Consider the following 17607-nt stretch of genomic DNA (forward strand, 5'->3'; position numbering starts at 1 on the left):
AGTGGCATAACTGTAACAATGTTAAAAGTATTTCATGATATTTTTTGCATTTAAATTTAGAAAGTTGTGTTTGAAACTTAAGTTTTTGTTTTTTATGCTTTTATATTATTTTAAAATGTAAAAGTTTTTTTCTAATCTTTTTTCTTACTCTTGATAATCTCTTAGTCATAAGCAATAATCATTCCAAAATGGATTGAGATTTAACACACTGCTGAAAGGGACTCCAAAACACTGTTATGTATTGCGAAGGAACTAATTGTAACATGATTATTCACTAATAATACCAAACTGAAAAAAAAATGTCGAGTTATATCGAGCCATTTTGGCTTCACAAAAATGTGAAATCTTGTTTTGATTTGGATTAAACAAAACGTATTTCTAAGTCTATTTTTAAGTCAGGTTTATAATTTCACTCTAAAGCAAAATCAGAAATTGAGGCAGCAAATCCGATTATTCTTTATTGAGCAATTCTCTACGAAATTGGTCTTTTTTCTTCAATTTAAATTTTTGTATTTTTTAATCCGGCTGAAACTTTTTTGGTGCCTTTGGTATGCTCAAAGAAGCCATTTTGCATCATTAGTTTGTCCATATAATTTTCCATACAAATTTGGCAGCTGTCCATACAAAAATGATGTATGAAAATTCAAAAATCTGTATCTTTTGAAGGTTTTTTTGATCGATTTGGTGTCCTGGGCAAAGTTGTAGGTATGGATATGGACTTCACTGGAAAAAAATGAGACACGGTAAAAAAAATTGGTGATTTTTTATTTAACTTTTTGTCACTAAAACTTGATTTGCAAAAAAACACTATTTTTAATTTTTTTCATTTTTTGATATGTTTTAGAGGACATAAAATGCCAACTTTTCAGAAATTTCCAGGTTGTGCAAAAAATCATTGAGCGAGTTATGAATTTTTGAATCAATACAGATTTTTTCAAAAAATCGAAATATTGGTCTCAAAAATTTTTCAACATAATTTTTCGATGTAAAATCAAATTTGCAATCAAAAAGAACTGTAGTGAAATTTTGATAAAATGCACCGTTTTCATGTTAAATCCATTTTTAGGTGACTTTTTTGAAAATAGTCGAAGTTTTTCATTTTTTTAAATTAGTGCACATGTTTGCCCACTTTTCAAAAAACTATTTTTGAAAAGCTGAGAAAATTCTCTATATTTTGCTTCTTCAGACTTTGTTGATACGACCTTTAGTTGCTGAGATATTGCAATGCAAAGGTTTAAAAACAGGAAAATTGATGTTTTCTAAGTCTAACCCAAACAGCCCACCATTTTTCAATGTCGATATCTCAGCAACTAATGGTCCGATTTTCAATGTTAATGTATGAAAAATTTGTAAAATTTTCCAATCTTTCCGAAAACAATATTTTCAAAATTTTCAAAACAAGACTAACATTATAAAAGGGCGTAAAATTGAATGTTTGGCCCTTTTGAAATGTTAGTCTTGTCTTTATCTCAATGATGTTTTGCATAACTTGGAAATTTCTGAAAAGTTGACATTTTATGTCCTCTAAAACATATCAAAAAATTAAAAAAAATAAAAATAGTGTTTTTTTGCAAATCAAGTTTTAGTGATAAAAAGTTAAATAAAAAATCACCAAATTTTTTTACCGTGTATCATTTTTTTCCAGTGTAGTCCATATCCATACCTACAAAAAAATCCTTCAAAAGATACAGATTTTTGAATTTTCATACATCATTTTTGTATGGACAGCTGCCAAATTTGTATGGAAAATTATATGGACAAACTAATGATGCAAAATGGCACCAAAAAAGTTTCAACCGGATTAAAAAATACAAAAAAAAAATCGAATGACCGAAATCCTAGAGAACTGCTCTATTGTCAAATTTTTAACCATTTAAATTTTTTCATAATGGTCAACATTTATATCAATTTCGTTGTAAATATTTCCAAAATCAACAGCATTGTTGTTCAACATCAATAAAATTATTGACGATTTTGGAAACATTTCAATGTTCACAAATTCGAAAACACATAGTTACCTTAAGTTCTATTTGATTGATAATTCCATATCAAAAACATTCTTTCTGTCACGTTGGCAAGTGGTGATGAAAATGTATAATTAGTTGAAAAATTATATGAAAGCAATATCTGTAATGTTATTATAAGAGTTGCAAGGTTTTTTTACATTTCTACAATTCGTATAATTTCCGTTAAATTGAGTGATATAAAATTATGGTTTCCTTAAAAATTGCAAATGTTGAACTTGACAAAAAAACACTAAGCCGAACCATAGCCTAATTTTGGCTGAAGATACCAAATTGATTAGAAAATTCCTTCCCAAGATACAGGGGTTTCAATGTTTTTAAAGTATTTTTTAATGACAGCCTTCAAGTTTGTGTGTACACTTTTATGAAAGGCTTATTTGAGCATTAGAAATCGATGGACAAAGTTTTAATCAAATCAAGATTACAAACTTTATAATCGCTAAGAATTTAAGAAAGATTTAGAACGGAATTGTTCCTTTGAAAATGTCTTGTTTTTTACACATTGTATTCATGAAACATTCATGTTTTTTTTCCAGCATTGCAAAATCATTTTTAAAATTAGAAAATAACAAAAAAACTACCCTGAAAAACTTAACACTTTCCTAAACAACAACAAAAATTTTAACGGTGAATTTTACAGGACAAACAAAATAAAATCAACAAATGATTCTTCTTCCAGAGACGCAGCCGCTTAAGTGGTCTCTACCACGCAAGTATCTAACATTCCTTACCACTTTCCCGTGATCTAACCACAGGTAGTGGCCAGCGCCGGTATTGATTAAAATGATAGGTGCTTTTAAATGTTGCGAAGTGTTGATGATTGGTTTCTATTTTTCATCTGTGTTCTATGTAACAATTTTGGAGGTCCTGATCAATAATGAAGTAGCAACTGCAGGTAATGCTATACCGTAAAACGGGGTGACTTTGATAGCTGGGGTGACTTTGATAGGTTCGCGATTTTTCCGCAAAATGAACAGTACAATTAAAATACTTACGGAATGGTTTAGAATCATACAGACTGTGGTAGAGAAGTGTTCGAAGTACCTCAAGAAGAACTTTTCATAAAATTTTGAAAAGTTCAAAAAGTTAATTAACTATAGTTAAGAAAATGTTGATGAAAGTCATTATTTTAAACTTCTCAAAGTGTCATGATTTTCTCAATGAACATGATTTTGAATCGGGAAACGGAATGCATTTTCGGATTCCTTGGATAATTTTCCACTAGGAGAAAGTTAAATAAGTTTGTAAATACTAAATAATATGTGTTTTTGAAACACAAGTTAAAACAATCTTCAAGTTTATAAGCAATTACAGTTGAACAAATTTCATGTAAAATGTGAAAACTTGTGATTCGTGCTTCAAATTCAATATAAAATGCATTATAAATCGATTATTTTATAAACAAAACTAGTTGTAACAAATTTCAGGCAAAATTCTGACTTTTTAACAATTTTACCTGAAATTTATATTTATTTTGTTAAAAAGCTTATAAACATAGTTAACTAAATATAAACATTGATTTTTTTCATAAAAACTTTATCAGCTACTTTAGTGATGGTAAATTTAACGTACAAATAAAGTTTGAACATCTTAAAAATGATTTTAACAAAAAAAAAACTATGATTATCAAAGTCACCCCGGTATTACAACTAAGATTTTTGAACGTAATTATTTTTCTGAACACTATTGAAAAAACTTTTTTTTCCAAAATAGTGCATGGACTTTGTGTGGCCTACCCCAGTACATGTTTTAAAAATAATGATCTTGTGAAAAACCTTACCTGTTGGAAAATATTCCAAAAACAAATTGAAATCCTTTCAAAGTCACCCCGGTTTACGGTACTTATCTTCTTCATTTCATTTAATTTATTTCGTTGTTTTAGCATTACTTGTTTGAAGTTACTATCCTAAGCTGAGACTACCTTTCAACAGCTGATTAATTTGTAGTTGGGAACAGAGTTTACGGGTGCTTAATGAATCGAGTAAATCTACTGAAGGTTGGGGATAGTTAGAAAATAGGAGATACTAATCTTTTGTATTTTGTAGAAACATTTTTTATGAAAATGATCTCTCATTTTTTCATAAATCTATTTCAGTAATTCCACCCACTGTGCGCCAGAGTTCTGCGAGCATACAATCATAATCTGACCTCTTAGCGGTGGCACTCACAGAGCATGGTTCACCGATTCCCATGATCTCTAAACCGTTTGTTGGTGAACCGCAAACTGCACGCGACGAGTTTTCACGCCTCCATTCAACACAAGTCCAAAGAAAACGACTCTCTTACAATAAACATGTTAGTTTTATTAAGGTTCTGTCTCTAATCTTGCAAGCATGAGGCAGGGGAAGAGATCAGGAAGTGCGATAAAAACGTGCGCGAGAAGTGCTCCAATTTGAATGAATGAGGCATTCATGGCGAAGTTTGAACTCACAGAGCTCGGTGCAAAAAAAGCTTTGAATTCATAAATCTGTGCTACGCTGAGATAGCATCTCACTCACCTTTGTAATAGTTTCCAGCTAATTAAAGCTCGGCAGTGGAGCGCCGTTTGGCCTTGAAGTTGCTGATGCAGTTATTTGAACTTGAGGTGTTGGACGGTTCGCTGCTTCAATTTCTTGTCACGAGCTTCATTTTTTATTCATTCAGCTCTACTATTCAAATCACGATCCTAGAAGAAAACGCGAAACAAAAGTTTTGTGGTTGAAGGGGGAAAACGTGTTGAAAGTGGCGTCAAAACGGAAGGTAAAAGCTTTGTCAAGGTCGTGAAAGCTGCTCTGTTTTATTGCTTGAAAGTTAAATATAAACATCACTTTGTTTCAAATCATTTAATTTATTTTTTCTTCTCGCGTAAAAAAAAAAAAGTATTCTCCACCTTAATTAAACCTTGTTGCACACGCCCCGACTTGTTCACTTATCATCAACCGGTCATAACTCACCGGCGGCGGCTGTGAATCACTTCCAAGTGCAGTTGTTTACATCATCATCAGCCCCAGCATCTTCCATCGACATCGAGGCAAGGTCGACTGGCCAGCAAATAGCAAGTCTGTGGTGACCATCTAATCTGCCTCTGGTCAACGATGCAGCCTCAGCAGGGGGCTCCCCATCAAAGTGCATTTTTAATTACTAATAGTGGCGCATTGACGATTTCGTGTGATAATGATGAGCATGTTGGTATTTTTTTAAAGAGGAAAAGCAATGAACTTTTCAAACCGTATTTGTCAAGTATTAGTACAATACTCAATTTGTTAATTGAGTCCATACTTTCATTACTTATATGAAAAATAAACGTCAGAAAATATGTTCTAATCAGTTTGCTCTCAAGCTTAGATCTTACTAGGTTTTATGGTTAAATTTTCCCTAGTTTATTTGCTTTAAAAAAACCTTCTGATACCAAGTGATGAATAGAAAAGAAAAAGTTGCAAGGAATATGTAAATTTTAGGTTAAGTTGTAAAAAAGACAAAATTTGCCTGAAGCTCGTTAAAACTAGTTTGGTTTATCAAAAGTTTTCACAATTTATACAAAATTTGTGTTGTTCGAAATGCCTATGAATTTGAATTTATCTATTTATTTTGAATTATAATTATTTAAAGAAATACACATAATATTTATTATTTACAAACTTATTTTACTTTATCCTACTGGAAAATTGCCCAAAAATCAGAAAATGCATTCCGTTTTTCGAAATTCGAAATAATGTTCAAATCAAACTTTTTTCAGTAAAATCACTGTATCTCGCCAATAGTTCATTTTAGTTTAAAGTCTACATTGATTATTATGTAAAATTGTCCGGGGAACACGATGGTGATAAAATAAAACAAATAAAAATATAAGCAATTGGTCAAAACTGAATTTTTATACCTAAAACGTTAAAATATAATATAAGTGGGCATTTAAGGGTTAAAATTTTAGTTTTATCGAACTCCTTGGACAATTTTCTATAAAATGCAACCTGTAGAAAGTCTTTTGCTCAAATAGTTGCAAAGTTATGATTTAAAGAAAAAAAAGTTTTTTAGAAAATTGCCAAAAATAGAGAGATGGTCCAATCAGCACCAAACATGGGATTTCTGTTAACTATCAATAGATGAACGTTTTCTCCAACTTTGGTCCAAGTCGGTGAAGGTCGAGTCCAAAAGTGTACTCAGTTGACCTGGAATGACCCATATACTTCCCTGTCCGACGGAAGGCGTGCTCAGACAAATCTCGTCTCGAAAAATGCCACCGGGACCTTCTGGGATCGAACCCAGGCCGACTGGGTGAGAGGTAACCACGCTTACCCCTAGACCACGGTTCCCCTGAATTTACCCAAAAATAAAGAAAACCTAAATTGTGTTTTCAAGTACATAACTAACTTTTTAGCCAAGCCAGTTTACAAGTGGTAACAGTGCGTGCGAGAACAAAAATTTAGTGCGAAGTACAAGTTAATGGGAATTGCAGTATTACATATAATGAATATTGCATTAATTTTTCCAGACAAAAGAAAAATTATGAGAAAAAAATCTTCAGATGGCTTTACCTCATCAGTCATCAACCAGCTTGGCGAAAAACAAAAAAGATGAATGATCGAAAATTTCTCATCGTTTCGATTTTTTTAGAATGCTTCTCTTTTATAATATATTTTCCAATTTTTCATGTGGACATTAAAAAGATGACACTCTAAAACACTCCAATAATGGTAAGTCTTTTGTTGGAGGTGCCTTTTTGAAAAATATCAAAGTCATGGTCATACACAATTTCATAAACGATTTTAAAGTGCTAATCTAAATTGTTATCTGATATTTGTGTTAATAAAGTGCACCATTTGAAAAATGAGTAATTTGATGAACGTTTAGTTCAAAATTTCAAAATCAATCCTAGCATTTGAAAATACACTGTAAAAAATTATGTACTTGTCGAAAGTGTAATTTTGAAAGGTTAAATACTACCTCAATTAAGATGTAATTTTACCTCAATTTAGACTGAAAAAGTGGCATTATAGCAGAAGAGTTGTTAACTACACATTTTCAGATGTAAAATTACACATTTTTCCTGACATAAAAGATGTACCCCTTCCCAGTTGTAATATTACCATGATTTTTTACTGTGTAACCAATGTAAGAGCTTCAGCTCTTTTAAAACCTCTTCTAAACAAATCTTGGTCATATTTGTTGAAAAGAGCAGAAAATTAAAAAAAAAAACAAAGCGTATAGCTTTTGAAAACAAATAAACACAATCTCAACTTCAAACCATCATTGCGATAAACTTTATGCATTAGGCTGGCCGTTCGGAAGAGAAGGATGTTGGAAGTGATCACCCCTAAATTAAGCACGATGCTTCCGAAAGGTTGGCTGCGCTAGTATTAGATTAGATTAGAAAGAGTGGAAATTTGACTAGCGTTAATTTTTCGAAGAGAAAATCCAATCAATTAAGGACATTTTGTCAACCTTTTAAATATTATCTGCCGGGGTGCTATTCCTTCAAGAATCATTTTTAAATTGACAAAAACTTTTGTATGACTATGTTCAATGTAGCGCAAAATATTTCCTTTTTTATTTCTTATAAAAATAGAAAATAAAAAAAAACTTCAGGAAATTTAACTTTAAACGATAAAAAGTACCGTCAGTGGGGGTGACATTGGGTCTGGGGGGTGAGATTGGGTCAAAGTGATTTTTTACGGATTTTACCATTTCTTAGATTCTTCCCAATGAAACTGAATTCTGCTAAAAGGGTTGGGTAGGGGACATCTTAAGATGACTTCGCTGAAAAAATCTCGTTCCTAGAACAAAAACCTCAATTTAAGCAGCTGTCTAAAATTGAGGTACGTTTTTGGCCAAAAATGACCTCTCGAAAAATCATTTTTCTAATATTTTTATTGGAATTGCTCGAAAACTACCCAAATGTTTGAAAATCTCCACTTCAATTATTGTAGCATGTCAATTCGATTCCCTCGATCAAGAAACACTGTTGGTTGATTCGTTTTTACCATATCATTAAATTTGGCATCCCTCCCCTTAGAGGGGGTGACATTGGGTCAATTTGCAAACTATTAGCATTTAAGGTAGTGTTCATCAAAATATACCATATTTTGAGAAAATGTTAGTAAACTATCTAACAACAAATCTACGTTAAAGATTTTGATGTTATTTAAATTGTTTTTGTTATTAAGAAATTATGAAAGGTGTATCGTTTTTTCACCCATAGTCACCCCTACTGACGGTAATTGATAAAAAAAATCGAAAAGTATTTTTTCCGTATTTTTTCTGACGATGTTTTGTGTTTTTTTCTCCCTTTTGACATCAAATTCGAAATCAATTCTAGTAAAATTCAAATATTTTAAAAATGTATTTTTTCAATATGGTATTAACGCCATTTCGGTAGCCATCTTGAATTTAAAAATTCTAAATAATTAATTCATTGTTAAGCTCGATAGTCAAAAATAAGACAACGATTTTTTATCGTGATTCGATTATCCAAAGTGTACTATACTTACCTATTAATTGTGCATTCATATTGGACCAATTTTTTTCAACGTTTTCTTAATATTTAATAAACCCTCACATCCCTATAAAAAGAGATTATATATTCGAATTTGAAACAGTTTTAAGCAAAGCTAAGCAATACAAAAAAACAAGTAAACCTAATTTCTGCGTAACTTGAGAAAAACATCTCCACAACTGGGTGGATTCGGTTTCACATATTTCCACAGGGTGAGAAAAACCGACAATTTTTCACAATTTGTCACCTGAGACTAATCAGCTACCGACGTCGACTAAGCGGGCTTAAGTTCCCATTTAGTTATGGTTTATTTACGGACCGCTAATAACGTTGTTTTTCTTCTTCGTTTTTCTTTGTCCGCACAGAAACCGCAGGTGCTGAACGATGGCTCGTTCAAGTTCGCTGCCAAGACGAGCTTCTCCTGCAGTGGCCGGGCCGCCGGCTACTACGCCGATGTGGAAACTGGCTGCCAGGTATGAGTTGACTAGATTGGTAAGATTAGAAAATTTTAATTAAATTTTTATTATTTCTCAAAACTCCTTCCAGATTTACCACATGTGCGATGGGCTGGGACGGCAGTTTAGCTATGCTTGCCCAAATACGACCCTGTTCCAGCAGCGGATGCTCATCTGTGACCACTGGTACATGGTCAACTGCTCCAAGGCGGAAGGCAACTACGCGGCCAACCTGCTGATTGGTATCAAACGTCACGGGATTAGTTGAGTGAATCTTTTAATATCTTTTGATTGTTTTTGTTTCTAGGACAACGCGATAAGCCGTTCGTTCCGGAGGATGAGAATGAGGTTCGGACACCGCGACCGGATCTGCTGGACAGTCCTTACTCGGCGAGCTTCGCCGGAGAGCCGATAATGTACAACTTTATCAAGGTGAGTGTTAACCCTCTACAACCCAACCTCGAATTTAGACGGGGTTCTATCTGAAAATTCGGCAAAAATACATTTTCAACCAATTTTGATATTTAAAAAGCATTGGAAAAAAGAACCATTAAAATTAAAAGAAAATTTTAGGGTTGGTAGAATTTTTTGCTCCTGATCACAGAAAAAAAATGAACATTAGAAGGTTAAAATAGTTCATAAAAAACTTCAAAGAAAATTTAATAAGTTCGTTTATAACCAAAAAAAAATCTATGGTTTTTGATCTTTCAACAAAATAAGTTAGTACCTTTTAAGCTTTTAATTAGAAAAATACAAATAATATGTTGAAAAGTAAACAGAAAAAAATGATGGTAGTATTCATCAGGAAATTATGACAGATTTTGTGTCAAAAAATCTGTAATATTACAGCAGGAATTGGTGAATTTTCATCAGTTTCTGATGAATTTTCATTAGGTTCACATTTTCACACATTTTTGAAATACAATTAATTAAAAAATCAACCAAACCTTCCAAAATTCAACTTTTTTTCTGTGTATGCCTGCATCAAAGTTGTTAATGATTAAAATATCTGGTTCGTTATTTCGATAACTCTATCGGCGAAAATCTTGTCGATGATAATGAACGATAATTCCAAGATAATTCATTTCTTATCTTTTTCTGAAATCGACTTAATAAAACCGAAGAATGTTTAATTATCAAAGATTTCACTATGGTTATATTTTTTTTTTATTATATAGTCATAAAAATTATATACTCAAAAAAATAACGAAATACCGTATTTTTCGAAAATGCTCAAATTTTAAAAATTCGCAATTCCCAAAAGAAGTGGAATTTAATATGAATCTTCACTTTATTAAAAAAATATATAAAATACTAAAAAAATCACAAAATATCGTATTTTTGAAAAGTACTCCAATTTTCATTGTTTGCCAAAATGAGAAAATGTTGTTGGCATTTTCACTTTATTAGAGTTAGTTTTGTAAAATACTGAAATTTTCACAAAATATTATTTTTCCGAAAATACTATAATTTTCCTTATTCACTACATGAATATTCACTTTCATTTAGTAATGTTTGTAAATAACAAAAAAATCACAAAATACCTTATTCTTCGAAAATATTCGAGTTTTCATAATTTGCTATATGGCTATCAAACGAATTGAAAATTTGTTTTTTATTGAGCTTTGTTTGTAAAATAGTAAATTACGGTATGCATTTTTTTTCTAAATTACTCAAATTTTGATTTAAAACACGGCATTTCAAAAATATGCTATTTTGTGGAATTTTTAATATTTAACAAAAATCAAACTTTAATCAAATAAAATATATGCAAAATTTTGCTACGTTTGATACCCAAATAAAAAAAAAGTGTATGTTGTAAAGAAAAAAAAACGGTGATTTGTGAAAATTTCAGTACTTTACAAAAACACTTGAATAAATTGAAATTGCATTCAAAATTTCGCTTCGTTTGATACCCATATTGCAAGTTATGGAAATTTGAGTACTTTTAATTTCTTTTTTTTAATGTTACACGGCCAAAAACGATTATTCAAATTATTTTTTTAGTTCAAATGATATCATTCAATAAACTGATAGCATTGTTATTTCTGATGATGATCATGACCCTTACCAAAATTTAAAAAAAAATCAACCCAAGCATGTTAAACACGATTCTTAACGCAGGAAGTGCATTTTTAATTGATTTGCCCCTTGATTTTTCGGGCCGAATTCAGTGGTCCAGATCGCAAATTAAGTGAAAAATTGATTTTCCGAAAAAATTGTGAAGTTTTGGAGCTTTGGTGTCTTCAGAAGAGTTGTTGCAAAAAGAAAGTGGCAACTTTTGGTTTGGTTGACAATTGGGGTGGTTCACTATTACTTCCAGGAATATTTTTGGGATTTTTTTTGTCTTCTAAAAAGTTGTTGTGCTAGCCAATTCAAGCAACTTTTTCGAAGACAATAAAAATGTTATCTCGTAATCTACTCCTTCTACGACCAAATTTATAAATAGCATCTGAAAAAACCTTCAAAAATCAGTTTTTTGAACGTAGAAATTCCGGGTTAAGTTTTAGAGAAAAGTGATTTTCGGGGCACTTTTACAGCTTCAAAAATCAAACATTTTTATTTTTTGACAGCTTAATTTTGACTTAAAAAAAGTTAAAGTTACAGCCATTTTAATGTAAAAAAAAATGCAAATTTAAAACTTTTATATCTCGAAAAGGCGCAAGCCAAATTTAAAAGCACCAGGTTGCATTTGAAATAGGAGATCTAGCACTACAAGCGCTGAAAAAATCTCAGGGGTGTTTTTCTGTAAACTCGAGATATCTTCATTTGAAAAAGTCTACTTTCCAAGGATGATCACTAGGGTGGATACGTTTTTCAAAAAGTTCTCGGATCAAGTTTTAGTATGGTTTCCCTTGTAGGGCATGCCCATATAGACTTTCATGCCAAATATCAGCTCATTTGGTTGTAAACTGGCTGCGCGCATCAGGGTTAAAGTTTACATGGGAATTACTATGGGAAATTGGAACTTTTTGTTCAAACGCTCCTACAGGTCTGGGTAAATAACGCGCCAACTTCTGGTATGGTCAGGCCTAAGGGGAATGGTCTGGAGAACACTTTTCCCGAAGAGAGCATATGGATTCGTTGTCCCTAGACCTGGCGCATCGGCAAACAATTCGATGTCTCCGGAATCAACGGTTTTCCCTGAAAAAAGCATCAAATTTTCCTTAGCATGCTATGATAGTTTGATGAACACCGCGACGCCATACGTCAGGCAGCTACCACGTGGGTGAGAAACGGCTGGAATATTCAATTGCAAACCTTCTTTTAACTAGAAAATGATCATTTCGAGCAATCCTGATATTATTTAATTCAGAATCTTTGCATAGCAAATTTGTATTTTTTTGCAAAAATTTCAACCACGTGGTAGCTGCCTGACGGAACCAAATGAGCTGATATTTGGCATGAAAGTCCCTATGGGCATGCCCTACAAGCGGAACCATACTAAAACTTGATCCGAGAACTTTTTGAAAAACGTACCCACCCTAATGACCACCCTAACAAAATTCTATAATTGTAAAAATATATGTTTTTCCATGTAGATTTTCCCGCTGAATCAGAATCTGCCATCAGAATTGACCCAAATTGTCAAAAAATCGATTTTTGATCATATTTTGAGTTTCCATGTAAAACTATCGGTAGATTACGAGGTAAAATTTTGGTGTCTTCGACAAAGTTGCTTGGATTGGCTAGCCCAACAACTTTTTTGAATACAAAAAAATCCCAAAAATATTCCTGAAAAGTTGGATTTTCAAAATCACCCTAATAGTGAACCACCCTAATTTACAACCAAACCAAAAGTTGCCACTTTCCATTTGCAACAACTCTTCTGAAGACACCAAAGCTCCAAATCTTTACCATTTTTCGGAAAATCCATTTTCCACTTAATTTTGCAATCTGGACCACTGTGCATTAGTGTTTAGACAGCAAAAAACTGCAAAAGTAATGAGAAATGGTAGAAATGCCCAGTGTGCCGAAAATGGATATATTCTTCTGACAATTTTCATTTAAATTTTTATTATTATTTTTCAAAAAGGATTTTGCACTTTATTGTTCGATTCGTTCTTATCATATTTTGATCGATTAAACGAATAAGCGTTAAATTTTTAGGTGAAGATATGTATAAATATAAGTAATTGTTAGACTGATTTTCAGTGATGAGTTGATCCATTAAACACCAGTGACATTTTCTTTGATTTTGTTTAGTTGAATAGTTCTCCCATGTCACTTTAAAGATTCTGACTTAGCCAATCTTCCAATCTTGTGGTTTGTTACACTGTTGTGTAGCAAAAGGGTTGCAAGTGTAATAAACTGCTATCTGGGATTATTAGGGACATATAGAGCGATTAGGGACCCGGGACAATTATGCCGATATAAAACATTATTCTTGTCAAAATTGAATACTAAATCTCATCATTTCACCCATCCATTCCAGACCAACACTCCCGCCCCTCAAAACACCATCAGCAACGGGCGCGGCGGCGGCTCATCGAGTTTCACCTCCTCCCGCAAGAATCACCCTCACGCAAAAGCCCCACCCACCGCCTCCAAGGGCAGCCCACCAAAGACAACCCCCACTCAAGCCACCCTCCCCCCTCCACCACCACAGGCACCGCAAGCGCCGGAGATCTTCGAGGAAAGTGCCAGCAACCACGGGCTGCCAATCCACTGGAGCACCCGGTACGCCAAGGAGGACGAGGACGAAGGTCAGAAGACGGTGTCCCCAGCTAGTACGTCGATTCCGCTGAACGCCGAGGAGGAGGAGCTTCAGAGCAACAAGATCAACGGGCGGAGAGAGGTTGTGGTGGGGGGCACGGAGCAGGGTGAAACGCGCGACGAGAGCCGGAACACGCCGGTGAGGTTTGAGAACCGGACGGTTAAGGTTCCGTCGATTCGGTACGAGCCACCGTACACGCCGGAGGAGATTAGCAAGAAGGAAGTGGCGGCTGGGGGGAGTAAGGAGTCGCTTGGGGCTGGGTTTAAGCCGTTTGAGAGTATTTTGAACTTTAACAAGAAGGGAAATCGGAAAGACTATGACTTTTCGAACTTTTTCACGCGGAACGAGAGCATCCGGAATACGGTGCCGACGACGACTTCGACGGTGGCGACGAGTACGACGGCGAGAGCGGTGACGACGACGACGACGACAAGCAGACCAACGAGTTGGATTACGACAACGACTCGTCAGCAGTTTGTGAGTTCCGGCGAGGTCAAGCAACCGGTTCTGTTTGATTTGCAGCCGCCAAAGGCGAACCCGGCGCAGTTTGCACCACGAACTGGATCGGCGTTCCGGCCATGGTTGACGACGTCGACTACCGCTGCTCCGAGAATCGTAACGACAACGACCACGACAACTGTCAAGCCCCGAACATTGTCAGATCCTCGCGAGTCTAACCGACCTCCGACCGCGATCCTGTTCAACGCTCCAGCTGCCACTTCCGGCCTGTTTGAGAACCGATTCGCCATCCAGCGACCTCCGGTAGCGGCTCAGGCCAACGTCCCAGTGCCCTCTACCGAGATCCTACCGCCCTTCCCGAACGTGGCCAATTACGACAAGATCAAGACCCGTTACGTCAGCCAACCCGTCTTCACCCGGCAACCCATCACGAACGAACCCTCCGCCGGACCGATCACCTCCGGAATCGACAAACTCCAGGAAGTGCCCCTCATCCAAGTCCGCAAAGACACCATCCCGCGACCGTTCAGCGTCCCAGCCCCGGCCAACGACCTCCTCCCCCCTAAGAAAGACTACACCTACTACGACGACTCCACCACCAAGGGCCCACCAATCTACTACCAGTGGAAGTGGTCCATCCCCTCCTTCGGCCTGGAACCACCCCTGGACGCTCCCCTCACCGACGAGGAGAAGCTCCTCACCCAGCTCAACCCCGCCGAATCCGCCGACTCAACGCGCGAGCACAACCAAACCGCCCGCTCGATATCCTCCGAAACGGGAAACCTCGGCGAAAATAACCCCGAACCCTCGACAATCAACAAGCGCAAGATCGCCGCCGCCGTCCCCACCCACAACTACCTGGAACTGCGCCGCAAGCTCGCCATCCCGGACTTTACCTTTCCCCTCGAGGCCGAACCCAGCGATCGCCGGACCGTGTTCGAGCACGACGGCGCCGTCAACTCCTTCCAGATCAAGATCCCGGCGTACGCGCGCAGCGACGACGACAGCACGGCCTGGTACGGCGAGAACGCCAAGTGCCCCGAGTGTCATCCGGCCTTCCTCAGGCCCAACAGCTGCGAGCCGTGCGTCAAAATCCGAAGATAAGCCCCCCCCCCCCTTTCCCTCCTACCTAATAGATTTGTTGTTTGTAAGCTAGCTAAGGTGCACACTCGTCCCGAAATCCCTGTTTGTTCTGTTGATCCTAACTCCCTCAAAACCCCTCCCTAATCACACGATGCGAATGCATTTCGTTGTTTAGAGTTAAGACCGCAAACGCGTTTACACGGTGAGGATCATTCCGCAGATCATGATCGCGAGCACCCTATCTCCTGAACGCAACCACAACCACAGTGTTTGACAGTTTGGTTGCGTACTTTGGCGCAGCCTACTAACCTCAAACCTAACCCCTCTAAAAAAAGTAAGTTCGAGGTCATGACAGTCTCCGGAATGGTCCCGAAGTTTCAAGTAAGTGAGAAGAAGAAGAACAAAACTAACGACAACACTCGGCGAACGAGCGAGATTAACGACGGAAGCTCTTTTTTTGTACATACACAGACATTTACACGATTTAAAAAAATAATACTCGTGAGATTGCGCGAGTTCCATGACAAGGAAGAAAATAACGAGGAATTAGTGGAAAGTTAATAAAGTGAGAAAGAGAAAGAAAATTGTGAAAAATTAATCAATGTGTGTTTTTGTTTGATTATTCCGAAATCTCCTGTTGCATTAGGGCCATTATTGCATTCATCGCCATGAATTGTCTAATCTAATCTAACAGAGACGTAGCAAATCCGATGAAAGCTGTGTTTGATTCGTTTGATCACGCCCCAAGCACTCCAAGTAATTGCGGTAAAGCCAAGAACATCCGAAAATGTATTACAAAGGTAAAACGGCCAGCCCTACTGCGGTGTGTGCACCACAGCGATGGTTCTGAGAACGGAATACATTTCAAATAATCTAAAGCGGAAGATAGATACGTGGACCTACCGTACCAAACGCATTGATTTTGGGTAGGATGTGGTTCGAGTTGTGGTTAGTGTAATAAAATCAAGCAAAAACAACGTAAATGGGCCAATGTGAGTTTGTAAACAAAGAGTGTATGCTGCTCACTTCCAATGTAAATCTACTGACTTGAGCAGGACAGGCTCTTTGTTTACAAAATCACATCTTTCAGTAATGGCCAATTTTAGCATGTAGGCCATTTTTGCGACTCAAGCCTACATCATAGGCGTTAAGGGAAACTTCTTGCAAAACAATTAGTATACAGTATTTAAAAAAGGAATTTACACCCCTTGGGCACTTTGCACATTTTGTGATGAAACATGTAACAACTTAAAGTTTGACAGAAACCTAGTACTACGTTTTGTTCAGAAACTCATGCCGAACATTATGCAACAAAAAGCTCATGAAAAGATGATTTCTATAAAAAGTTATATAACAAATACTATAACGAAAATAAAAAAGGTGCAACAAAAGTTTGTACACCTTTCGAAAAATTTACATAAATAAAGTTATTTGTTGACAAATCACCATAAATCCAGTCAACCAACTCCAAATAGGCATCCTTGACTGCTAAATAAACATTCTGGAGTGGGTATAACATCGTTTTCGGGGTGTCGTATCGATAGAATAGATTTTTCGTTGGAATTTCGTACCAACCCGGAATTACGTCGTCGAAAAATCCGCCGGCATCCGAACCGGTCCACAATTCACAAGTCAACCTATGTAGCATCGGAAAGGGCTTAAAATTTCCGATCTTTTGATATCCATACATCTAGGTTTTCTATAAAACCCACGTTTTTAAATACCTGGGCAAAAAGTAAGTTTGATCCACGAGAACAAAAATTACGAAAGCCCATACATTTTTAGCAGGTTGCTCAAACGAAACCACAACAACGTGTTTGCCTAGGTACCGTAAACCGGGGTGACGTGGGTTTGCTTATAAACATGACGAGTTATCGCGATTTTACGAAAAAAAAGTTTGGAAAAAATTGGTCGTCGTCGATCATGGCCGTTCATCGCCACTCGCGACAGACACGGACGACGAAACAAAGAGAAACGCAAAAAGTAACTTTTTCAAAACTTTTTTTCGTAAAATCGCGATAACTCGTCATGTTTATAAGTAAACCCCTTATGTCTATATATGAATTTTTTGTAATTGTCTGCTCTACAACTTTGTAGAACATTGTTACACTCTAAAAAATAACCCTGTTAGAAAAAACACGAAATTTTAAAATGAAAATTTTTGTTCTAAATGAAAAAATGACCCTTCTGGGTCAATGTAGATTCGAAAAGTACATTAAATTTCCTATAAAATGACATGTTCCAAAATTTTTTACAGTCAAGTAACGGAAAAAGGTCTTTCTTTGTGAAAATTTAAATGCTGATTTTTTTGTATTGATTTTTCAAATTTTGTTATTTTTTATTATATGAGCAACTCTCTACGAAATCGGCCGATTTCGACCATTTTTATTTTTTGTATAT

The 17607-nt window shown here is 35.9% G+C and overlaps 1 protein-coding gene across 2 annotated transcripts in view; it reads left to right on the top strand.

Moving 5' to 3' along the window:
* The window catches only part of LOC6044522 (mucin-5AC), a 145331-nt gene extending 129526 nt beyond the window's left edge, over positions 1-15805 (top strand). Inside the window, exons 3-6 of one of the 2 annotated variants that reach the window (XM_038262560.1) lie at positions 8859-8966; positions 9040-9190; positions 9256-9380; positions 13384-15805. In XM_038262560.1, the coding sequence (XP_038118488.1) occupies positions 8859-8966; positions 9040-9190; positions 9256-9380; positions 13384-15228 (2229 nt within the window). In that variant the 3' untranslated portion in view covers positions 15229-15805. The remainder of the gene's footprint in view (positions 1-8858; positions 8967-9039; positions 9191-9255; positions 9381-13383) is intronic. The other variant, XM_038262561.1, reaches the window with a different exon arrangement.
* Positions 15806-17607: the final 1802 nt, after the last annotated feature.

Source organism: Culex quinquefasciatus, chromosome 3 (genome assembly GCF_015732765.1).
Source record: "Culex quinquefasciatus strain JHB chromosome 3, VPISU_Cqui_1.0_pri_paternal, whole genome shotgun sequence".
In the NCBI taxonomy this organism is placed as follows: Eukaryota; Metazoa; Arthropoda; class Insecta; order Diptera; family Culicidae; genus Culex; species Culex quinquefasciatus.